At 35.9% G+C, this 26,349-nt stretch overlaps 1 protein-coding gene across 1 annotated transcript in view; it reads right to left on the bottom strand.

Moving 5' to 3' along the window:
• The window catches only part of LOC150089867 (uncharacterized), a 180,381-nt gene that overhangs the window by 30,707 nt on the left and 123,325 nt on the right, over window positions 1–26,349 (bottom strand). Inside the window, exons 7-8 of the mRNA XM_090389681.1 lie at window positions 16,975–17,065; window positions 8,001–8,073 (exon numbers count right to left, since the gene is read on the bottom strand). Of these exons, the coding sequence (XP_090245807.1) occupies window positions 8,001–8,073; window positions 16,975–17,065 (164 nt within the window). The remainder of the gene's footprint in view (window positions 1–8,000; window positions 8,074–16,974; window positions 17,066–26,349) is intronic.

The following is a 26,349-nucleotide window of genomic DNA, read 5'->3' on the forward strand; positions in this document are numbered from 1 at the left end:
AAAAATTTAGAGGGAATGGTTGTGTGAACGGTTTAGGTTGGTTTTCCAGTACGCTTGCTTTCTTGTATCACATGCCACTACTACTACTTTGTCGGTATTCTTAAAATTTTTTCTTATTAATTATTGTTAATTTGACATTTATTTAGAAAGAAAATTTTTACAAAATACTTTGTTGAGAGTATGATAATTTTTGCGGTAGTGTCGCTGCAGACCGAGGATACTGCCTCATGCGATTCTCAGTTTCTAGTTTTAACAGGTTTCACTCAGCTGAGCTGTTGTCGTCGTTGTCAAATTTAATGACACATCGGCTACCAGGGCCATATTGGCTTTCTGATGATGAATATGAAATTTCAGCTTCATTAATATAATTATATTTTATGATATATTCCTATACGATTTAGGAAAGTAAACAGTTCTTCTTTATTAGGATCATCTCCAAGAATCTGCAATAAATTTATTGATGACTATGTATTAGCAATTGATTTAAAGGTGTTTAAGCGAATGTTTTGAAAGTGGAGACAATAAACTAACAAATGGCGAATGGTCAGTTGTACTTGATATGATGTACATTGGGGAGTGAGTCATTGATTAATAGATACAGGTGAGTGAGGTGTGTATGCCCAATCCTTAGCCTTCCTAAAATTGTTTCTTCTCGTCTGCTTTTCTGGAAGCTGGAGAGCCATAGTTTTGGTTCTGGTTTTATTCGGTAAAGTTTGTTTCCTGGATAACCTCTCCAGATTATTGACCACATATTGTAACATGCTTTACGGATGATGGGTTTGAAATCGCTATATAGAACTTAGCAATTCTGTTATATAGAAGTATCTGGTTGTTTGGCTGCAAGATCTGTTTTTTCATTTCCTGCTATTCCAGAATAGCCTGGGATCCAGCAGAATGTCACAGTTTGGCTTGACTCATTACACACAAGTAATTTAGAATGGATTTGTTTTATTACATGGTGAGAGGTTTTCGGTTCAGCGAGATGATACCCATTGCATAAGGTCCAGGATTGAATCCTTGTTAAAGCGATTTGTAGCTGTCTTTCGATAGTATTCATACTTTGTGATTGGCAAGATGTGGTGAGATCGTCAGCATACATGTATACTTCAATTGTTTTTGGAAGTTCTTAAAAAATATTGTTGACCCTAATCACAAATAGGGTTGGACTCAATATGGAACCCCAAGGGACACCCTCTTCTTGAATGTGAGATGTCGACAGCATGTTTTTATATCGGACTTGAAATTTACACAATTTTAAAAAGTTCTGAATTATTAAAGGGAGATGGCCTCTCAGCCCCAACTGATGCATATCTTTAATAACACCGTGACCCCATGTGGTGTCAAATGCTTTACGAATATCTAAGTTGACCATCACTAGATGCTGTCTCCTGACGAAGGCATTACACGAATGTTGGATTCAATTTTTACAAGTAAATCTAGGGTGGACCTTTTTTTATGGAAGCCATATCGGTGATCAGAATGGGAATTTTCGGAGTCTAGAATCCAGGTGAGCTCTTATGCACCATCCTTTCAAAGATTTTGCCCAAACAGCTTGTCAATGATACTGGTCTGTAATTCTGAACTAGAGAAGGATCTCTGCCTGGTTTTGGAATAGCACAAATATAGGAATTACACCATGACAGAGGATATGTATTTTCTGAGAAGATCCGGTTATAAAAGTGTAATAGTATGTAGAGATCGGCTTCACACAGATGCTTCAGCATACTGTAGTGAATGCCATCTGGTCCTACTGTGCTGTTTGGAGATTTGCTCAAAGATTCTCCCAGCTCAGATAGAGTAAACAGCTGGCTATATGGAAGTGAAAGTCTAGTTGAGAAATTAAATATATGACGTTCTGCATCAGTTTTAGTGCATTGAAAGGAGGTCACATAAGAGGAAGAGGCAGAAATGTTATAAAAAGATTCTGCTAAAGCATTTGCAATGTCAGTAGGAGAGGATAAGTCCTGCCACTGCATTGTATTACCGGAGATTGCAGCAGTAGAAATTCCCCATTGAGAGCTTGAATTTTTTTCCAAATGATTCAAGTGTCAGTATTTTTGTAAATAGTTGAGGCAAATTTAATCCAGGGGTCAAGTTTTGCTGTCTTTCTAATTTGTCTTTTGAGTTTTTTGTACGTAATTAGGTTGGTGGTAGTTGAAAATTTGCAAAACTGGTTCCAGGCACGGTTTTTTTCTCGTTTCACTTTAGAGCATTCTTCAATCCACCACTGATTTTGGTGTACACACTTGAGCTGATAAGATTTTGGAATGGAAATTTCTGTTGCAGATAATATATGGCTCGTAATGTGATCAGTTACATCATCAATATGTTTTTGTTGTACATATAGGTTGTCAAGTAGGACACAAGTTGAATAATTTTTCCAGTCTGCTTTATGAAAGTTCCAAGAAGTGTGGCCTTTAGGACATGACACTGTGTGTTTGCATTGAACTGATGATAGGAAAATGGTCACTGTGGAATCGATCACTTAGCACTAACCATTCCATGCTTGGAAAAAGAGAGGCTGAACATATGGAATTCAACAGTCAGGTTATGGTTATCCAGGAATATTTCTATTAATTGGCCCCTCCTATCCATGGTGGGAGATCCCGACAATGGATGGTGACCATTGAAATCACTGAGTAAACAGACTGGAGGTGGCAGTTGTGTGATAAGATTGTCAAGTTGAGTCTGGGAGCAAGGATAATTCGGTGCGATATAAATGGATGCAAGGGGTAACGATATTCCCACTGCTATATCCGAACGGCTACAACTTCTAAGGAAGTTTGTAGTTGGAGATGTCTTGATGGTATGGTAGTTTTGATAATAGCCACCCCACCACAAGTGTCAGAATCCCTGTCTCATTCATTGGTTGGATTTATTTGAGGAAGGTTGATCTGACTGTTTTTTCTGAGAAGGTTTCTGTCTGCTTAGTTTTGATTTTTCGTTTCTGGGATAGGTTGGGGATCCTGTATCCATGGTATCATTAGCATGTAACTCTAGTACTGTCTTTATCCTCTGACTGAACCTCCATTTCCATGTTGTTAATGTGTGGTTTCACTTTCTTCTGGTTTTCAATAGTAGCTGATTTTGTTGTTTCAGACAAGGTTGAGATAGCATCAGTTGGGATACTGATCGGAGTGTTGCTGGTCTCATTGACTGTAGTTTTCTTATTGAAAGTTAGCACAGTTTTGGCCCAGTTGGCAAGGGAAATATTCGGTTTTATGGAGACCTGTTTGGGTTGCAGCTGAGGGGCTGTTTTTGGTGACCGATGCATATGATCGGCTAGCCATGGTTAGCATTATTTGCTTTCTTGCTTCAGAGTATGTGACTTAATGCTCCACTTTATACTTCTGGATTTTTTTACCTGATTTCCAAAGGTCACACGCTTTATAAAATGCAGGATGGCTACCTTTACAGTTTGGGAAAGTGGGAGTGGAAGCTGTACAGTCTCCTTGGAGCCACAAATAGGGCACACAGTATTGCCTCAGCATGCCATCTGAGAATGGTCGTACTTCTGGCACATACAGTAAAGAATGGGATTCAGGATGTAAGGTCGAATCTTGCAGTTTAAGTAACCTGCTTTTACAGAAGATGGGAGATTCGGAGTACTGAATATCAAATAATGGACCTGGTTGGTAGCAGGTTGCCATCTTTTTTTGTCATAATTATCCATGCACGAGTCATTTTTTTGTTCACCAAGCTCTTGAATTATCTCTTCTTCAGACACATTTAGTAAGTCCCATTTGCTGATAACTCCTTTAGAGGTGTTCAGAGTGTTATGGGCTGTTACTGACAGGAATATTGTTAAAAGTTAATTTTAACAATTTTCCTGAGTGACTTGGCTTAGAAGCTTCAATTAGAAGGTCTCCAGATTGGAGACGTTTAACCATTTTGGGAGATCCAACAACCAATTCTAAACATTTCTGTATTAAAAAAGACAATAGCTTGCCAACAGGTTGTGTGGATAGTGAATGTATTATGAGAAATGCTGGCATGTCTGTAGTTTGTTTTTCTGTCTGTAGTCTCTTCGGACGATTCGAGTCATGCTCCGAATCAGTGTTAACAGGTCTGGAGCCCGTGGGCTCTAGCGGTGGATATGCATCACAATCCATTGCTGCTCCTTTTAGCCCCGGAAGAGGGAATTCCTTCTCCCAGGTCACCGACCCCAACACGTGGAGGCAGGAGCTATGCCAACCAGTGACCAAGCGATCAGCAGAAGAGTAGAGCAGTACAATGCTAGCAATAGCAGTAACAAAGCAAGTGGGGTTAACAGCAATGATGCTAGTGGTGAAGCAGTGACGTTGCTCAGCAAGAGAAGCAGTTGTGCTGCTACAATAGGTACCGTATATGTATAGTGCTAACTTTAAAGGTGATGAAAGTGTTATATTAAGAAATCTTTTGATTTTGTGTGCAAATGCTTAAATATATTTGAAAGGGTTTAGTAACTAAAGTAATAAAGTTACTGAACCCTTTCAAAATGAATAAGCTTTTAAAAAGAAACCGAAACAAACATGATAAGGAAAAAAATGATGCATTAAAAGTACCTTCGCAGTCGTCATATAGACCTACACGTTTCAAATGCAAAGAAACAAAAAATTTAAAAAGTATGCATTTCAATCCTCTTGGGAATATGATTATTTGGTAATTGGTAATGGTAGTGGAACTGGTGTAATCTGCTTATTATGTCAGGCATGTTTGGCTGGCTATCGGAAGTCGAAGTGAAAGATATTATCAAACATGCCATAGGAATTTTAACGAAGCTTTTCCCAAATTTAGTGATATTAGAAAAGCTAAACTTAAAGAACAAAAAAAAAAACTTGAAAGACAGAAAAATATTTTAAATTTAGATCAAGCTAATAGTAGTATTAGCATTAGTAGAGGCATATAATAAACCTCCCCTTTCATCCCTTCATTCGTTCCAAATGCTGTCCAACTCAGCATTAAATTTATTTAGGCTATTAGCTTCCACAATAAAAGATGGAAGCCTGTTCCACCAATCAACTACCCGCTGGCTAAAGCAACTTTCCGCTCATCTATTCTACAATTATCTTTCCTCAATTTGAAACTGTGACCCCTCAGGTTCTTAGTCTGAGCAAGAGGAAGAATCCCATCAGCATTCAGCTTGCTCAATCCATTCAAGCCCTTATACACCTCAATCAGATCACCTTGCAGGTGCCTACTCTCCAGGTGCTGCAATTTACAGAACTTAAGCCTTTCTTGGTAAGAGACCCCTTTGTTCACCTCACCAATCTTGTTGCTCTTCTTTGTACTCATTCTAGCAACTCTACATCCTTCCTAAAATGAGGCCTCCAGACCTGTACTCTAGGTGTGGCCTGACCATTGCCTTGTATAACGGGATAATCACCTCCCTGTCCCTGCTAGCAAAATTCCTATATATCATTGACAAGACTCCATGACCTGCCCTGCCAGCCCATGTGCACTGGTCAGCAAACTTCGCATTTGACTGCACAATTACCCCCAGGTCTTTTTCACTTTCCACTTCCCTGAGTGTTGTGCCACCAGTTGGTACGTTTCTCTTCGGTTACTGCTACCCATATGCAGTACTTTGCATTTGTCAATGTTAATCTTCAGTTGCCACTTCTCAGCCCATTTTCCCAACTTATCTAGATCCTGGAGTAGCATACTGTCTTTACTGTTGTTAACAACCATGCCAACCTTTGTATCATTGATAAATATACAAAAGAACAATGGGCCCAATGCCGAACCCTGGGGAACTCCACTAATAACATCTGTCCACAAAGAGCAGTGTCCATTGATTACCACTCTATGTTGTCTCCCACTCAACCAAAGTGTTAGCGAATGATTTTTTTTTGTTGTTGTTGTTGGCACATTGGCTTCTGTGGCCATAATGCACCTCCCAAAGTTTTTGCATCTTACTCTGATCCAAGCCCGAAGCGGGATTTGAACCCGCAACCTTTGGATTGCCAGGCAGGCACTTTACCCACCTGGCTAGCCCAGTCAGCTTAGCGAATGAAGTTTCATTTATTTTATAAAATATAATTGAAAAGAAATCACTGCCTTACACTAGTGGAAAAATAATAAAAAAAAAAAAAAAAAAAACTGTGTAGTATCATTAGAAGTGCTTGCTAGCATCTTACCAGAAAAACAGAGAGCTACCTTGATTAGCTCCACCATAAATATTCCTTTGAGTAATGATAGTTTTAAATCGAGTTCATAAAATGGTTGATATAATATTCAATGAATTATTAGGTAGAATTGAAAGTTATTTTTTCACTGGCCCGTGATGAGTTGAATGTTGTTTCGGGAATATTAAAACTCATGTTCTTTGTTCGTTTGATTCAACATGATGGCAGCTGTGAAAATGATTTTTGAGATATTTTGCCACTTGCTGGTCATACAACTGGAAAAGATGTATGTGACGCACTTACGAAATTCTTCACAGTGCACAAAATCGATCTGAGTAAACTGGTATCAACTGTTACTGATAGTGTGCCTCCCATGATAGGTAAAAACAAAGTCCTTATTGCTTATATTAAAAGAGATGAAAGGATACCAAATTTTGTGGATTATCATTGTTTGATTCATACTGAGGCCTTGTGTTCACGAATGAAAGATCAAAAAGAAATTATAGGATGTCTTGGAGTCATTGTTAAAGTCATCAACCATTTTATTGCTAAATCCCTAAATAAACGACTTCTAAAAATATTTTTGGAAGATCTTTAAGCACCGCATTCTGATCTTATTACCCATACAAGGGTTCGTTGGTGTAGTCGTGGAAAGGCGCTCTTCAAAATTTGGGAGGTGTTTGAAGAACTAAAAGCTTTTCTAATAGAAAGCAATAAATAAAACCTTTTTAATGAAATTTTTACAGAAGATTTCAAGATTACACTTTAATTCATGGTTGACATCTTCAGCCATTTAAATGAGTTAAATTTGAGGCTACAGGAAAAAGATAAATTTGTGGTAGTTTTATACAAGGAGAAAAAAACTTCCAAATGTTTCAAGAATCAAGGTTTAAAAGGAAATTTGCTTCACTTTCCTACTCTTAAAAAATGTTTGGAGGAGAATGCTGGGGAGTGCCCAATGTTTGTAATAAATGTAATCAAAGACCTTAATGACCAATTCCAAGAAAGATTTGAATACTTGAAAGAGCACCTCCCAAATTTGAATTAACGATAAATTACAGAAATTTTGAAATCAGTAACTTGGAACAAATTTTCAATCAAAATGAAGTAGCAGCTACCGAGTTAGAACCTGTTGATATGCAGTCGTCTTTAGCTCTGAAATCTCTTTTCCAACACAAAACTATTTTAAAATTCTGGGGTTCTTCTGACTGCAAAATATTTCCTTGATTACAAAGAAGTGTTCAAAGTACTTGCTATGTTCAGATCAACATACACATGTGAAAGTGCTGTTTCATTAATGAACAATATCAACAACAAAAAAAAAGGACAAGACTGCTGACATCACATTTGGAAGAAAATCTGCGATTATCTCTTCATAATGGAGAAATTAATTTTGAAGGTTTGGCATCTCTTCAAAGTCAAGGTTTGCATTAATAATGTAATAAATATTAGTGCCCAAAATTTTTAATTGAGAAATATAATTCTTGTATGTGTAATACAGCTAAAAATTACTTAAAAAATGCACTTTTAATCTTTAAGCAAAAAAAAATATATTTTAATATGTGGTGCTCACATGTATTGTAAGCTGCAAAATTTTGCTTGCTTAAAGCAAAAGGTTAAGAACCCCTGTGTTAAGAGTGTTAAAAACAAAGTGAAAAAAATAGTATGTGGTAATAACACTGTCACATTAAATATTTTACACCCCTTCAACATAAGAAATATTAATTTCCTATATTGAATAGTATATAAAATTTTCATTTGTTGGAGAGAAAAATCATCAAACAACGATGTACTGCCACAGCAAAAAGATTATCAGAATTCCATAAATACGAAATGTCCAAACTATTTATGAAAACTATTTGGTATAAATTTTGACTATTTATTTATTTATACCTTCTAATAGCTTCAGTGTTGCAGTTTTATCAACATACCAGAACCAGTCTTTTCCTTCACTGGAGCGAGGAAGCTAAAATATAAAAAATACAATTCAACACTCAAAATATTGATTTACTTAAATGCACATAAGAGGTCAAAGAGCATTAATGTGCCAGTCTGCAACGAATGAAACACAAGATGCAGTTAAAAATTAAAATGTAGAAATTATATTAATATAAAGGAAGAAATAAACTTAAAATAAAACAATTAATATAAATATTTGTGTTGCTCTGTGACAAATATTTAGTCATTCACTCTAAAAAAATCCCTCAAACTATTTTTAACTAAACCATTTTCCTCTCTTACACAATGCAGGTTCTCAATAAAAAGTTAATTTTTCCTAGAATGTCAACCTGAATGTCATATTCTGTGATTAATGCATCATCAAAAGGAGCAAATAAAAGACCTGAAACAGCAAAAATGATTAATACATTTTTTTTTTCGTATACAGGGCAGTTAACATAACCATGAGCATTCATATAATTACCTCTTCTCCAAATCCCATCACTTGAACATAATTAACCTTGACAGGGATAATACAGAGTTATTTCCTCTGTCTGTTTTAACCTTCTGATTATATTTAACCTACTAAGGAATGCTAATTTATTGTGTTGGTATATGCAGATCCAATGATTTTTAAGACCACAAAATTTCAGTGATTCTACCTCCAATTTCAATCATGCTAATCTGAATATCCTCTTTAAAATGTGTATATGATAAAATAAATAAGCAAAAGAACAAAGGCTCGTGCTAAGAGAGTTATAAAACATCATTGTATACGAAGGCATTGGCTCATTGTGTGGTTATGCCCTTCCTCATTCAAAACAGCAATGAGCAAACCAGGTTTGCTAATTAGTGCATTGATTTCATATGGTGCTAATGCTAATTGCACAATATACAATTAGCAATTAAAAAATGCAGACTATGCATGTCGTAAATTGTTTGAGGAATATAAACGATGATGTCTAAATATCAATTTTAGCAAGGCTGAAATACTGTCTTCAGGATCGGGCCATTCTAAATATTGAAGGTTTTAAAATCAAACAAGTTTATAAATTCAAATATTTGGGATCAATTTTACAAAGTGACAGATCATACCAAACAGAGATCAATAAGAGAATTGCAGACAGCAGAAAGGCTAGCGGCATGTTAAATTCTGTTCTATGGAGCAGAAATATTCTAATAAAACAAAGAAACACACAGTCTGTCCTCGTATAGCACGATAGTTGTGTTCCTAGAAACCCTCGTGCAATGCAAAATCGTGCAATATAAACAACAGGCCCTATGGGAAAAGTGGGGTTAGGTGCCGATCACCCAAGATCGAACACACATTTGGAACCAAAACATTACCAAACACAATAAATAATCGGGTAATTTTAATCGTTATAAAATACGTAAGTATTTTATAACGATTAAAATACGTAATAAAACATATTTTTTTTATTATAATAAAGTATTTTTAGTATTTTTTAATACTAAAAAAGTATTTTTTACGAATAAAATACGTATTTTATTCGTAAAAAATTTATTATATTAAATAAAATAGTCGTAATAAAATAATTACGTATTTTTTAATACGTAAGTTGTAATAAAATGCTTACGTATTTTATTACGACTATTACGTAATAAAATATTGCTAATGCTTTTGCTTCTATTGTAAGCAAACTTGTTTTTTGTTTGATTTTCTATCCAAACAGATGACAGCCGTTCCATCTCTTCCAATTCTTGTGTCTTAATCTAATGGTTTTTAATTACACTTTGAGTTGTTCCTGCTATGAAAGTTGTTTTTATTTTCTCCGCATTCTTTGTAATTCTCGGCGTTGCCTCATTTAGGTCTGTAGCATGTGCAATATCACATGATCTTTCATTTTGCTCAAAGCGTTTCACAATTTCATATTTTTTCTCTATCGACAGAGGCGGACTGGCCATAAGCCTTACCCGGGAAATCCCGGTGGGCCGAAGGCCGGTGTGATTTTGGCCATAAACTGTAGTATGAGGCTACTATAAATTTTCCCGGGTAAGAATTTTTGACCCAGTCCGCCTCTGTTTATCGATATTGCTTCTTTTTTTTCTCTCTCTGAATCTGCAGTGTCTTCGCCAGGACGCTTCCTTTTCACACCTTTTAAGTATTTTACTCATTTTTAAAGCACAATTACAAAACGAGGAGGCACGCTTAATACACATAAACAAAGCTGCGTGCGTATAGCAACTGAATAAACAACACCGTAAAGGCCGAGATACACTATTAACACCCCACATTTTACTAAAGCACATTTCTGGGGGTTACTACCATAAAACAATAAAAACACTTTCCAGTTTCGTTTCTGCTAGTGGAATCTGTTATAAACTGGTAGTAAACTCCATCTAATTGCATTTGCAATTATATCGATAGCTGTAATTGTGTTGGTTTTTACGTTATTATGGTGAAATGTGTTTCCCCTTCACTGATATAAAAGACATAAATACATTTTCAGAATCTTCTTCATTCCTATCGTGTTGCGTTGGGTTGGGGTGATTCCGCGTTCGACTGCCGTTTGTTGTAAACACAAAGGCGAATCGTGCATAAGCGAATTCGGTTCGTGTTATGTATGATAACGTTCCCCTATTTATAAATCGTGTATGATCGAATTCGTGTAATGTAAACACATGTTATACGAGGACCGACTGTATTTCAAACGACTGTACAAAGTCTTTTATTGCATGGAGCAGAAACCTGGACGTTGAATAGGTGAGGGGAAAACAAACTGCTCACCATAGAAATTGATTTTTGGAGATGCTCAGCAAGAACTTCTAGAAGAGATAGAAAACAGAATGAAGACATAAGACAGAAAATGGAAGTAAAAAAGAATATTATTGATACTATCAAAGAAAAGCATTTAACATGTGAAATGGATGCAAGAAACCAGATATCCAAAGGCTATTCTTCGATGGATACCTCCAGGAAGAAGGAGAAGAGGAAGACCTAGGAGGACATGGATGGATGGAGTACGGGAGTGCATGACAGCCCAAGGTTTAACTGACACCCGCACTTTATGGCAGGAAAAATTCCTACCAAAAAATAACTTGTAGGCTATGGAAATCCATTGTAAATGGAAACACTCCTCTTGAAGAAAAAAAATTTCATATTGTGGAGGCATTTGTGTGTGAGTTGTGTTGATATTGCATTAATCTAAATAAAAAGCATTGCTTCAATGAAAAAGAATATTGCTATTTATTTAATAGTGAAATGATGCTGAAATAAAATAAACTTAAGTTAATTTAGTGTAAAGCTCCATTCCATACAGTTATAGGGTTCCTAATTTTGTGTAATTATAAAACATTATTTACAAGAAGGATATAGCCTCATTCTGTACACAGCAATAAGCTAACTAGTTTTCTCATTGCTATGTACAGAATGAGGCTGTGCACTTTTTATACAATTATGTTTTATAACCCTTGCGGCACGGGGTCTCTGCCTTAAATTTGTTTGAGTTTATTTTACCTCTGGCACCATCTCAGATATCATGGATATATATTGTCACTGGATTGTTCAGGTCTTCAGAGTGCCTGCCAACCTACCACTGAGACCCCAAGCAGGAACAAAACCATGGACTGGGTAGTGGTATATGCTTTAAATAAATTGCAATGTACCTCTCCATTGAAATTATGTTTTTTCTCATTTAGAGTTGTGTAATGCAAGGCAACTTGAGATGAAATGGTTCAGATTTTCACAAACTACATCAATGAAGGACATGTTGAAATTTGCAAACAATGTAAAGATTGGGAGTCATTAATGAACAGTGCCAAGCAATACTCCTTTAGGATGACTAGAACAGGCTTCAGGAATAGTTTGAAAAGTGGCAGCTAGTTTTAATGCAGCAAAATGAAAGGTCTTAAGCTTGGGGAATAGCAATGCTAAAATAACTTATACACTTGGTGGGGTTGAATTAAAAACAGTAGAGGAAGAGAGGGATCTCGATCACGATACAGGATCTGAGTTACGATACAGCCAGATATGAGGTTTTTTAGCAATGTAAACAGTAGGCCAGGAAAGAAAATGGTGTCATATCAATGATTTATTGAACACAATAATGGACTCAAAACTCAACATGGGAAAAAAAAAATTTTTAAATAAACTAGATGATTATTAGTTGTGTCGGCATGTTAGAGAAAGTACTAGGGGTGAGAATATTCTTGATCTCATCATTACTAATGAACCAAATGACATCACAGGGCTTAAAATACAGGAACAATTGTCGGGAAGTATTAATGTATATGCATTTATAGATGCACCTGTTTGTGCTCTTAATAAATCTAACACAGCCCATATAATTGCTAGCCCACATGCTTGCCAGGCTACTGCATGTTCCAGTAAAAGCAATAAAATAATTAATTTAACCTGTGTTTATAAGCATCATTAAACTATTAGTATATATATAATCCCCCCCCCCAAACTAGTGAGGTTGGTATACATAAGTTACATGGATAAAGCGAACTTATCTACAAAAAAAGACCAATGCACCCCCAAAAAACTTCCAAATTTATTTCAGAAATAGTGCAATCATGCTTATCTGAATTTCTACTAATCCAAAGCAGATTCTGGGTTAAATATATTTATATTTTGAATTATACATATACACTGTGCTGCCACACACCCCTGCTGTGGGACAAACCATTTGCACACAAATGGTTTGTCCCACAACGTTGCAAGTCACATGACCACAGTTGTGGATATAAATGCAGCAGAACCTTTCTAGTATCAGTTAAGTGTACAAGTTGTAGCAAGAGTGGGGGAAAGGAGTGATCTAATGGACTTCGAACATGGCATGGTAGTAGGTGCAAGACGTGCTGGACAAAGCATCTCTGAAATGGCAGCTCTCCTGAACTTTTCATGCACCACAGTTTCAAGAGTGTATCGAGAATGGTGCAACGAACAGAAAACCCTCTCAATGGCACTCCTGTGGAAGAGTGCCATTGAGAAGCATATCACGTTAGAATACAACCTTGGTGCGCAGAACAAGATATCGCAACGGACCACTAGTCGCACTTTGTCGCGAATGGGCTACACCAGGCGATGGCCACATCGTGTACCTTTGTTGTCAATGAAGAACAAGAGAGCATGTCTCCTATGGGCACAGCAACGCCAGCACTGGCCTATCGAGGATTGGAAAACAGTTGCTTGGTCTGATGAGTTGAAGTTCCTGGTGCATCATGTTGATGGAAGGCTCAGAATTTGGTGAAAACAACATGAATTCATGGATTCGTTATGTCTGATGACTATTGTGTAAGGTGGTGGGGGCATTGTTATGGTGTGGGGAATGTTTTCTTGGCACACACGTCCATTGATACCCATATATTCATGTCTGAATGCCACATCGTACCTAAACATTGTTGCTGACCAAGTGCATCCATTCATGTCGACAGTTTATCCTCAGTCAGATGGTTACTTCCAGCAGGATAACGCGCCAGTGCACAAAGCCCGAATCACTATGGAAAGGTTCCAGGAACATGACAATTACTTTTCTTTGCTGCAGTGGCCCACTCAGTCCACAGATCGCAATCCTATTGAACATTCGAACGTCCAACAAATCAAGGAACTGCGTGACACACTCATGTCTGCATGGTACTCCATTCCTGCACAACGTTTTCAGCATCTTGTTCAATCCATGCCTAGACGAATTCAGGCTGTTTTGAAGGGTAAAGGAGGCTCAACACGCTACTAGGTAGGTATACCTAATAAAGTGGCAGCAGTGTATACACACACACACACACACACACACACACACACACACACACACACACACACACACACACACACACACACACACACACACACTGCCATTAATATCTGGATATCTATATGTATATAAATAACTTATTTACAGGAAAACTAATAAAGTGAAGAAACCTTTAGCCTTTATAAAGGCCTCCAGTCTGCATGAACGTTCTCCACCAGGTTGTTTTTTTTTTTTCTTTCTTTATTTTTTATTTATTTATTTTTTTTTTGTTTTATATAAATGACCTCTGATATTTTCCACCATTCAGCTTTCACAAGTGATGAATGAATAGTTCAGCTGTTTTCTGGGCAGTCCTTCCTCACATGCACCTGATAATTCTTCATTCCAGGGGTTCTCTATAGGATTGAGGTCAAGACTATGGGTTGACCAGCCCAACTTTTTTTTTTTTTTTCCAATGTTCTATGTCCTAAATGTGAATGCAAACAATATGACAAGTTGTCCTGCTAATACAGATATGGGCCATCCCTGCTGTACTGCCGCAACATAGATAATGAATCATTATCCAGGATGTTTAGACAGACCTCAGCATTCGTGGTTTTGTCCAAAACAAAAAATGGTCATAAGTCATACCTTGAAAAATACCCCGAGACCATCGTGCAACCTCCACCAAACTTCACTTTAAAATGCTACAGTCTGTTAAGTTGCTTTCACTGGGAAACTGCCACACCAGGGAATAACTGTCAGACTGGTGTACCATGTACTGTAACTTGTCACTATAAAAGTACAGCTTTCCAATGGCCTGAGGTCCAAGAAAAACCTGGCCCTACACAAAGCTAGATGGTGTCTGGCAATTAGCCAGAAAGAGTAGTGACTTGCTGACATTAATCAGACATTTCATTGTCATTGAAGAATCCCTGGCCTAGGGATTCTTTAGTGCCAATGAAATGTCATGTACAGGCCGACTGCTTATGTGACACCCTATCATCATTCCGCTTTTGAAGCCTGTTAACTCCATCGATGGCAGCATCTTGCATTGACAACTGTACTACTCTCTTTGTAGGACTACGAGCATATTTATAGTTGTGTCTAACATGTTGTGTTTGGGTAGGATGTGACCAGTATTCAGTGGAGGGGCATCCAAATATTAATGGTAGGGAAGTGTGAGTGTGCATGAGCATATATACTGACTCATATACAAAAAATGTTTTCATATTAATTGGAGAGCGTGGAATTTTTTAGAATACCTAGAATCAATATTTATTTGCACTATTGTTACAGAAGTCAGTAGAAATCTAGATATAGCTAGAACTATCAATCAAATGCTGTCTACTCAACAGCAGAAAGTTTTCCCACATTCTCATTAAAGGAAAAATTAACAGTAATATTAAGTTGGCAGTAATATTATTACATAATACAGGCTTTGCATCCCGTAAGATAAATGGAGATATTGTGAAAATGTCGTAATGTGAACCCAATAACACATTGGTGTTTTTTTTTTTTGTTTTGGTAATTCGTTCCAAGACCTCGGGGTTGAAATTTTTGCTATACACTATAACTAAGCTATTTATCTCTCTAAAAGGCCATTTTTATAATGGAAATTGCACTACTCTTTTATCGTCATCACATGTTCCGTTATAAGAATCAATTTTGAATGCCTTTGTGATATTTTTCTAAAACACATTGCTGGAGGTCACAACCATAAAACAATAAAAGCAATTTACACTTTCCAGTTTATTGGGCTTTTCTGTTAAATGTTGTCAACTCGATTTTATTGCATTTGCGATAATACTGATAACTATAATTCTGTGGATTTTTACGTTACGATGTTATGGTGAAATGAGTACCCCTTCACTGAAATCTTCAATCATATAAAAATCAAAGAAATTTTCAGAATCCTCTCTTCATTCCCATTTACTTATTTACAAGGGTGAAGGGAAAGGGACCAACGGAAAGTGCAAGTGCTGGCAATGCTCGGAAACGAAACAAAATTGATTTAGAAATGAAGATGATTGATTAAGAAGTACAAAGCAGGACAAAGTTTGTCAATCTAATGCACGGAATTAGGTCTCGCTGCTTCAACAGTGAATACTATTTTAAGGGACAGTGCACGTATAAATAAATATGTTAAAGGATCAACGCATTTAAGATCGACAGTGATCCCAAAACAGCGTTCAGGTGCTATATCGAAGATGGAACAACTATTAATAACATGGATGGAAAATCAGATTCACAAGCAAGTGACCCTGAGTCCAATGGACATTCAAGCAAAAGCAAGAATTATTTATGAAGATATTAAAAGGATAAGTACAACGAACCCCAAGCCAAGTTCATGGCAAGCAACAGGTGGTTTAATAGGTTCAAGCATTGCACCGGATCTATTAAAAAACTCTTTCTAAATCTCCACAGCCCTCAACTTCCGCAGCGGCGTGCTTATCAGCTGGAGAGTTAATTCTGGCAACGATGCTCGAATGGTAAAACTTGCTGATGTTATGCCTGTCTCCTCTCTCTTTTAGTAATTTTATAATTTTCCCTAAGCATGAGATAAAAAAATTGAATAAATAATTCTCTTTACATGTTCATCGAACATTTCTTTTTTGCTTCAATAAAATTCAGTGTGCACTGTTGCGAGTGCTGCATAAGCATTTAGGGAAATTCCTGACTTACGGAAAATTCAACTTATGCCGAGTTCCATGGAATGCAACCCCTTACATAAGTCGGAGAGAGTGGCTGTATTACTGCCATACAACATTCCACATGAATTTATATATAAAGTAAATGAATTGGGTTTGAGTCCTGAATAAGTTTATAGTGACAATGAGAGTGGCTTAAAGTGTATTGCAAATTCTTAAAAATACTGGTTAATCACTTAATTATAACTGTAACAATCAGAGAACTTTAGCCAATGATGATTCATTTTTGTATTTGGATATGGTTAATTACACTTTCAAAATAATTTATAACTATTACTTTTGTTCCTTTCTCAGAGAAATGTTGCAGATTTCATAAAATACAAAATAAAATACATATTATTATTGCATGATTAAAATAAAATAATGCAGAATATATGTTTATGCAAACAACAAACACATGCGTGCATGAGTGTGTGTGCACTCATGCGCGCGCGCGCACACACAAATAATAAAAATATATGGACTATCTAAATTATTATAACTGGATAAGGCTGGCTACCTAGAAGTTTAACTTTAGATACTCACCTCCCAGTTTGACCATTTGCAGGCTAAATGAATACATACACAGGCTACTATTGTAGGTCTGTACTGAAGACACATTGTTGTTAAATGAAGGCTACAAGGAAATTTAAAAACTTTTAAGTAAGCATCAACTTTGCAAGACTAGTAAATTTAATAGATTTAGCACAGAAACAGAATTTAATTAAGCTTATGATGTAATATAAGGTCTGCTCAAAAAATTTCCAAACTGCTATGATTTAGTGACAATAAGCATAATTATGGTCAGATCTACTTAATTCCCTCTGAAAGTGTTTCTCTGAGGTACACTAGAACTACTTAATATCAAAGTAGCTAACCAACTACTAAACAGGGCTGTGCAATTTGCAAAATCCTATTGGAAGGATTTTATAATAACCTTAACTTGCATACAAGTGCTGGTTCCTATTTCTAGGAAAGATCCTATTAGTCTTTTTTTGGCCTGAAATAAAACTTAATTTCTAATTTAAATCAACAGTCACAAATATCAATTTCCATTCTGTCTACAATTAATTATTTTGTTGCTTGCAATTCGGACTGTTGGTTGTGATATGAAAAGAAATGCTACTGATGACATTTCAGAATGGCCTAGCAAGATACAAATGAAAGTGACATCCAAGATACCTTGGATGTCACTTTCATTTGGGTCAGGCTTGATTCTTAAAAATCCAGGAATAACAGCAATTGCCAAGTTTTTTTGAACAGGAAAAAAAAAAAAAAAAAAGCACACAAAAGTTCATCCAATCAGAATTAAGATCTATAATCCAGTCTGTTAATCTTGAAAGAGGGTGTAATATAGCATATGTAGTGTTACGTGAATTCCCATTGTCAGTTGAAAGTGTAACTTGTTGGCGAAAAAAAAAAAAAAAAAAAGTTTTATATAGTCAAGGAAGAAAAATTGTTTCTCACGTAGCAGCATTTTGTGAAAAAGAGACTCATGATTTCTCTTTACAAAGTAATTGAGAAAACTCTTGCAATGACTCAGTTGTGTATATGAAGTGGGTATCATATGAGAAATGAGAAGTTCCATGAAACCAATGAGTCTTTTAAATATCCTAAAAAGTACAGTCATATTCATCCCATAACTTAAGTCAATGATTTTGATAAATGCATAATATACTACTGTTTCTATTGCCGCTATTGTCAGCAAAATGGGTAACATTTTTTGTAATAAAGATAGGTGGTTCAGAATCAGAGTATGTTTGCAGGGACAACAATTGATGATGTTACCAACATATTGTCAGATTTTAAGGGAGGTAAAGAGAGAATTGTTATTCATGTGGGGACTAATGATATTAAGCGTACACAACCTGTTGGAGAAATATAGGACTATGCTGAAAAAATGCCGTGAGTTAAGTCAGAATATGCATGTGTCTGCAATTCTAGCCAGACACGATAGGGGGGACTATATGCTGAGAGCCTAGTGGATTAACTTGAGACTTCAGAGAATTTGCAAGGCTCTGGTGGGGGGGGGGGGTTATCAGCTTGCCCCTCATTTGTAGGTAGTAGGATTTATTTTGAAGAGATGATATTCATTTGAACAAAGGTGGTGCACGGATTTTTGCCCATATCATTGAGGGTACCCTAAGGGATCAGGGAAACTTCTAGTTAGATGAAGGGTAATTAGTTTAGATCTGCATTTATCTGATGATATGGGTCAAAGTAATGTTTGCATTCGTCTCAAGAATTCTTGTTTGTTGCCACAACAATCAATGTTTCAAATGAGAGGGAAGATATAGCTTGGGATACAAACCTAAATTTCTAAAAACTTCAAGGGGTGTGTCAGGGTAGAAAAACTATAGAAGATCTACAAAGGCCGAGGTAGCCTAGTGGTCAGGCGCGTGGGTGCATAAGTACATGTGCCTTGAGTGACCGGGGTTCAAGCCCGTGACTGCTGAATACGGTGCTGTTTCTTGTATTGTGTGTATCTTGTAAACTCCTCTGACTGTTTGGTCGTCCCAGAGTATAAACAGAAAATTTATTTATTTATTATTTATTTACTTAGTCTCAACTGTGTCTTTGGTAATGTCAGGGGAATGTTGTCAATAAAATGGCTGAATTTGAACTTCTGGTTAGGACAACTAATGCTGATATAATAGGGCTAGCAGAAACGTGGTGCCACCTGTAAATATGTGATGTTGAATTCCACTATGGTATGTACAGTGGTATTTAGGAAAGATAGAAGAGGTGGGGGGGGGGGTCATGCTTCTTAACAAAAGCAGCCTGAGTGCAAAAAACAGTTTATACTGAGTCCGAAATTGTGTCTGCCATCATACATTCAGTGTAGTGTTAGTCAGAAGCAAAGGAATAATGAGCATGGGAGTAATCTACAGATCAGAAGATTGTGGAGAATATGACAAGACTCTTTACATGCAGATGGAATGGGCAGGCAAGCGTCTTATTATGGGTGACTTTAATCTGCCCCAGCTTGATTGGAATAAGTGGGAGGGAAACTCACGATGGGGAAAAACTTTTTTTTTAAAAAACTAAATGATTATTATTTGTACCAGAATGTTAGGGAAAGTACTGAATGCGAATATTCTTGACATCATTACTAACAAGTCAGATGACATCACACAGATTAAAGTACAGGAACCATTGTCAGGAAGTGATCATACAATCATCATCTGTAAGATGAAGAAAGATGTTGCAGTAGTTAAAGGCATGGGGTTTTAACTTCAAAAGGGAGGACTTTGACAGTTTAAGGTGCTATATGGCAAATGTGAACTGGGCAGCTTGCCAAAGGATGGCCAATATATTTGAATTATGGAATACAGCACTCTCGATTTATCGGGATCGGATTAACTGGGACACTTCAAAAATTCCAAATTAAAAAAAAAAAAAAAAAAAAAAAAATCATAAAATTGAAGTAATAACTAGAATAGGTATAAACAGATGTTTTGCAAGTCGTAAACAAGCAACAAGCGGCATTATAAGTAGTCATTGGGAGATTAGTGTACCTATTATCTTGCAACCCCCATTGCCTTCACACCAGCCACTCAAAAAAAAAAAAAAAAAAAAAAAAAAAAAACCAAATTTTTAGTTTGTTTTAGTGCATTGCATCCCATTGCACCGCAAAAAGACAAATTTTGTTTCATTATTTATGTCAGGGATGTCGAAATTTTTTTATAGTAATTTTTTTTTTTTGTTTAGAAATCGCGAAAATGATGGGCAAGAGCTGCACTTTCAGTTAAACAAAAATTTGAAATTATTCAAAAGTTTGAAAATGGTGCATCCATTATATCTCTAATAAACCATTATAATGTTGGTGACCAAACCATACGAAACACGTAAAAAATATAGGAAGGCTATAGACTTAAAATCGACATCGCAAAAAATAAAGGGAAGCATCGTATTGGACACACAAGTAGTACGTGGTAAGTTTTGTTATCTATTGCCGTATTTTTTTTTTTTTTTTTTTACATAGGTTGCTGAACATTTTTCGATACAGTAAGTCTCCGACTTACGTAACTATAGATTTACATAAATTTTTTTTCACTCTTTTTTTTTTTTTTTTAAGATTGTAAAATTTAAAACAAACGAAAAATAAATAAAATAAGCAATCAATAATGAGGTTCACGGCACACACAAATCCTTTTCTTTCTTGATGATTCCCTTATACTTCTCTCTCTCTTGGGGTAATTCAGAAATTTTTTTTTTTTTTTTTTTTTTTTTTTTGGCTGGTGCAGCATAAGCCTCGGGATTCTTTGCACCACATGGCTAATAATAATAAGTGAGATACAGAGTAACAAGCCAAAAAAAAAAAAAAAAAAAAGGAAAGAAGAGAAGATTCTTACATGACTGAAGATTTCATTGAAGGGGCAACACATTTCACCATAATAATGTAAGAATTCCAGCTATCTGTATTTATGAAAATGCAATAAGATCGAGTTTACTACCCGTTTAAAATTAGATGCACGAACAGAAAAGCCCAATAACAATAATAAAAATAAATTGTTTTTATTAATTTATGGCAGTGACCTCCAGAATGTGAGCTCACGCGAGGTGATAATAGTGAATTTTTGCCAAATCCTGTGAAGTTCTTTTCAGAAAAGTTCATTTTGACTATTATCATGGTGCCCACTAAGAGAATAAGTGACAGCATACTAGTAAATCTACCAAGAAAGGAAAGTGATCGATTTGGATCAGAAAATTAAAATAATAAGGATGTATGAAAATGGTCAAGCATTAACAAGTATCGCGCTGAATTCAGAGTTGTCAATGGTTATTGGTTATTAGGATTTTTATGGCGCATCAGCATCTAAGGCTATAAGTGCACCAATCAGAGTTGTCAATAATAATATAGTAGCAATATGTTATTAGTCATTCCTGAGTTACGTAAAACTCGACGAAGTAAGAAGTCCTGGAATGTATCTTTTACGTATGCCAGGGACTTCTGTATTTTTGGATTAACCAGGAAATCAATTATCCAGGATTTGTTTTTTACCATCTATCCCGGAAAATCGAGAGTCTACTGTACTTTTAAAACAAAAATCACGGAAGCCATGAATGCATACATACGTTTAAGAAAATACTGCAAGAGGAGGATGCCGAAATGGATAACTGCAGAGCTAGCTGATCAAATAGAGCAGAAAAAAAATAGCATGGGATAGTTACAGAGCGATAAAAAGTACTGAAGTACTGAAGCCTAAAACAGGTACAAGTTGATCTGTAATAGAACCACAAATAAGGTCAGGGAGGCCAAGGCTGTGTATGAGAAATCATTGGCTAAGACAGCAAAGAATGGGGACAAGGAAGAAAAAAGAAAATCAGATTGAACCCTTGTGCACTAGGTGTGGGAAAAGTCTTAGACAACCCAGCTGATGTTGTGGATGAATTTAACAGGTACTTTGCATCAGTCTTTACTGACGAAAGATTCTTTATGCTGAGAAGATGCTGTGTGAGTGAGGCAGAGCCATATGAAATCAGTAATGGTGTAATTACAGATGACTGTTTATTAGAAAAACTTTTGAGCATAAAGGCAAGTAAAGCTCCTGGTGTTGATGGCATACCACCCCCCTTCTCTAGTTTTGAGGGTGAGCACAAGGGAGTGTATTGAACCATTAAGGTTAATTATGATGGTGTCTTTGGACCCGGGGGAGATTCCTTTGAATTGGAGAAGTGCTAATACATAAAAGTAGTTCTAAGAATAAAATTCTAAGAGTGAAATTGTTAACTGCAGACTGGTTAGTCTGACTTGAGTGGTAGGAAAAAATCTAAAGAGGCAGTGATTAAAAGTGCAATCCAGGGACATTTAGATAGATATGGCATTCTGAAGGAAACACAACACTGCTTTGTTAAGAGTAAATCAAACTTAACTAACCTAGTATGCTGTTTTGACACAGTTACTCATGAGCTCAATTTATGGAATAATTTCAACATAGTTTATTTGGATCTTAGCAAAGCATTTGATTCAGCCCCTCATAAGAAGTTACTGTATAAGCTTGAACAAGTTGGAATTACTGGTAAGATTCTAAGATGTATTGCTGGGTGGCTGCATGGAAGAAGGCAAAGGGTAGCGATTAATTGATATTGTTCAGATTGGTGTAATGTCAAGAGTGTGGTCCTTCAAGGATCGGTTCTTGGACCACTGCTTTATTTTCATAAATGACATCGATGAAGGGATAGAAGCCATGATGTAAAAACTGGCAGAGTTGTTAATGATCAGTGGCTAGCAGCACTCCTTTGGGATGACCTGAACAGACTGCAAAGATGGTCAGAGAAGTGACAGCTATGTTTTAATGCTGCTAAATGGAAAGTCTTACACTTGGGGAATAGCAACCCACAAATAAATTATACACTTGGAGTTGAATTAAGAACAGTGGAGGAGGAAAGGGATCTGGAAGTTACAATACAGGCATATATGAAGTTTTCTGAACAGCACAAAGAGGCAGTCAGGAAAGCCTATCGATGATTTATCGAACATAATCACAGAGACAGGGAGGTCATAATCCCACTGCATAAGTCAATTGTAAAACCACATCTGGAATACTGTATTCAAGTATGGAGACCTCATCTGAAAAAAGACATTGAGCTTCTTGAAAGGGTCCAAAGAGGGACAACTCGGATGGTGAGAAGGACGACCATATAAGGAAAGACTCCAATTATGTGGGCTACAGAGCTTGGTAACCAGGCATCTCAGAGGTGACCTGATTGAGGTTTATAAGGCTCTGAAAGGGATTAAAAAAATGAATGAAGGTGAAATTCTCACTGTTCTAAACAATTCCAGGGTTCATAAATTCAAATTACAGGGCTTGAGGTTTGGATTAGATTAGGAAGTTTTCTTATGGCTTTGATAGCTAGAACAAGTTGCTCTCACTGCTGGTTGAGGCTGACAGTTTGAGTAAATTCAAGGGTCAACTGGATACTTACCTGTGTAAGGAAGGAAGCATATAATTTGTGTTTTCTTATCTAATTGGGTGGTTTTTTTTTTTTTTTCTTTGCCAATGCAGCAAAAGCCTGTGGCTTCCTTGCATTATATGGCAAATTACGTAGAACTATGAACTCTTTTAATCTGACAAATCAAGCATTTCCAACATTAAGGACAATTCTTCAAAAATTGAAAGAAAACAATATTTAATGGAAGTGCCATAAAGTTTAAAAAGGATTACAAAAAACTGGGGCATAAATGGAGTAAATGTAAACTCAATCCAATTTTAAAATAAAAAAGTGATAATTGTAATCTGACATATATGATACATAAGTATCTTATTTGTCAGATACTTCTTGTTTCTGTGTATTTGTCAATACACAGAAAGTGGGTAACCAACTGTTCAACATGGATGAAACGTGGCTTAATTGTGCTCACACAATAAAAACAAACATGGCAAACAAAGTATTGGTTCATTAATTAACAATAGGCCACTCATAATTTAAAACTTAGTCCTGTCTTAAATTTTGCAAAAAGTATTCTTCTGCCTCTATGCTCTTCTTGAATGACAGTGATTTCTAGACAAGATCACATATCTCTATTAGGGTTTATCCTTCACTTTTAATCCTTGGCATAAGCACATCACACATATTGTTTCCTCTGCATCTGAAAAACTGGGTTTTCTTTTTTGGTCTCAGCATTACTTTTCTTCCAAACAGCTACTCACTTTGTACAAATCTTAAATCCATACTACCATGGAATACTGTTCCCACATCTGGGGTGGTGTCCCCAAAACCTCTCTCTCTCTCTCTCATTCTTCTAGACTCCATTCAAAGGAGGGCAGTTAGGTTAATTAATGAACCATCTCTTACAAAATCTCTCCATCTCTGATCATAGAAAATGCATGCAGCAGAAACAGACTATCAATACTTCTATGGGCACTGTTCTTCTTAATTGGCTTCTATAATTCCACTCTCTCTTCCAAACCAATCCAAATGCATGCTGAAACCAGTCAGCATCCTATTACCATCCAACTTCAAACTCACAGAACCAACTTTTCTTTTTCTTCTTCATTTATTCCTTCTACTTCAATTTTCTTGACAATCTCTGCTCTCACACATTTCCTGAAAATTAAAATCTACAGAAGTCTAATGTTAACAAGTATCTTCTTTCATCTCAACCTTCAATCCATGCACAATACTAAGTTCTATAAGCTGTAATACCTTTAGCATTTTGGGTTTTCATTAAAAAAAAAAAAAAAAAAAAAAATTTAGGGATAGTCAGCGACAAAATATTACAATGCAGCAAATGTGTGCATCTACCTCACAGGATATATTCGATGATCAAATAATCGAAGCCATCTACAAAGTCTTAGATATACGGTATGGATGTGTACTACAACTTTGAAGGCAAGATAAATTTTTTATCCGTTTTATTATTTCTCTCTATGTACACAAAATCACAAAAAATTAGTATTTTCAGATTTGCAGGATGGCGAATTTTCATTCATTACAGCAAGGAGCAAATGTGCTTGGGCTGTGTCAACATCCATAGAGTGATATGTTGCTTTTAGGTATTTGTAGAAGAATAAGAGAAATTTACCTCAATATGATATGTAGAACACTCTCTAGAATATGTAGAGAGTATCATACTTCCTTATGATACTCTCTACATATCATATTGAGGTAAATTTCTCTTATTCTTCTACAAAAATTGATATCAATGTAGAATGTATTGAGCATCATAGCTCTGTTATATACAATCAAGTTGCTTTTAAGTGTAACATGCATTTACCATTGACTACTTTAATATATCTGAAATGTGCAGATCTACATTGACTAGCTTCATTTCTACTTGGTGTTAGCAATATCCATCTTCCCTAAAGTCCTGCCTGAGCAAGTATAGTCTTCTTTAGAATTCTTTTATACAGAACACTATCATTTAATAGAGTAAACATTAGTGAGTAACTTCATTTGGGAATCTGCTGGGTGCCAGGTAGTATGCACACTACACACAGGCAATACTAGTTCTAAATTAATTAAATTATTACCAGCACATTAAAGCATTACATATCAAAAGAAATTAAGTTACAGGGTCACAGGTGATTCAATGAATAAAGTGAGTTAAAGGCATTACAGCAACTATAACTGTTAGCACAAATAAAGCACAATAAGATATACAATAGAATGCTGTTATGAATGTATAAGCTTTGAACATTGAATTATTTATTTATTTCTGCAGATCAAATATAAATCAAATACAAAAATATATGGATGAAATTTGATGTACTGGTTAGAGAAAAAAAAAACAAAAAAAAAAAAACAATTTTATGTACCAATTAAATTGTTTACAAACATATAAAGTGAAGTTCGGTGTGAATCTAATGTTTTACTTAAGAACTGCAGTACCTGTGAAACTCAACTGAGAACTCACCTATTGCTAATTATAAATGAGGCTGTAATTTTGCTATAAATAGTAAGAGAAAATTCTATAATCTTCAAACAAATATCCTCATCCCATAAGTTAATTGCAAAACAATACATGCATTCATTCAAAAAAAATTGTATGTATTTGTACATCACTGTTTATTTCAAAATTCATATTATGGCAAGAGAAAGGGTATGTCTATCTCTACTGGCACACTCAGACACTAGATTATTGGATTTTTCAAATTAATCAGATGTTAGGTTAATGAATTTTGTGGTATTTTAGTCATCTTTATTTCTGTTAAGTCAAACTCCATTATAAAGAGAATCAAAGACCAAAGAAAAATGCTTAATCCATTACTCACTTGTAACAATTAGGGTACTTTTTCGTGAAGTTCTAAAGATAATAATGAAGAAAAATAAGCAAATGTACATGCAGTAGTTGCCATAAACTGAGTGCCATTCAGTTTATGGCAACTAAACTGAATGGCACTCAGCTAATGAGGGATTGTGGAATTTTTATGCCAGCGTTAGTTATTTGGTTTTTAGGAGCATTAGCAACTAAGG

Source organism: Mastigoproctus giganteus, chromosome 2 (genome assembly GCF_048544385.1).
Source record: "Mastigoproctus giganteus isolate SK-2022 chromosome 2, ASM4854438v1, whole genome shotgun sequence".
NCBI lineage: Eukaryota > Metazoa > Arthropoda > Arachnida > Uropygi > Thelyphonidae > Mastigoproctus > Mastigoproctus giganteus.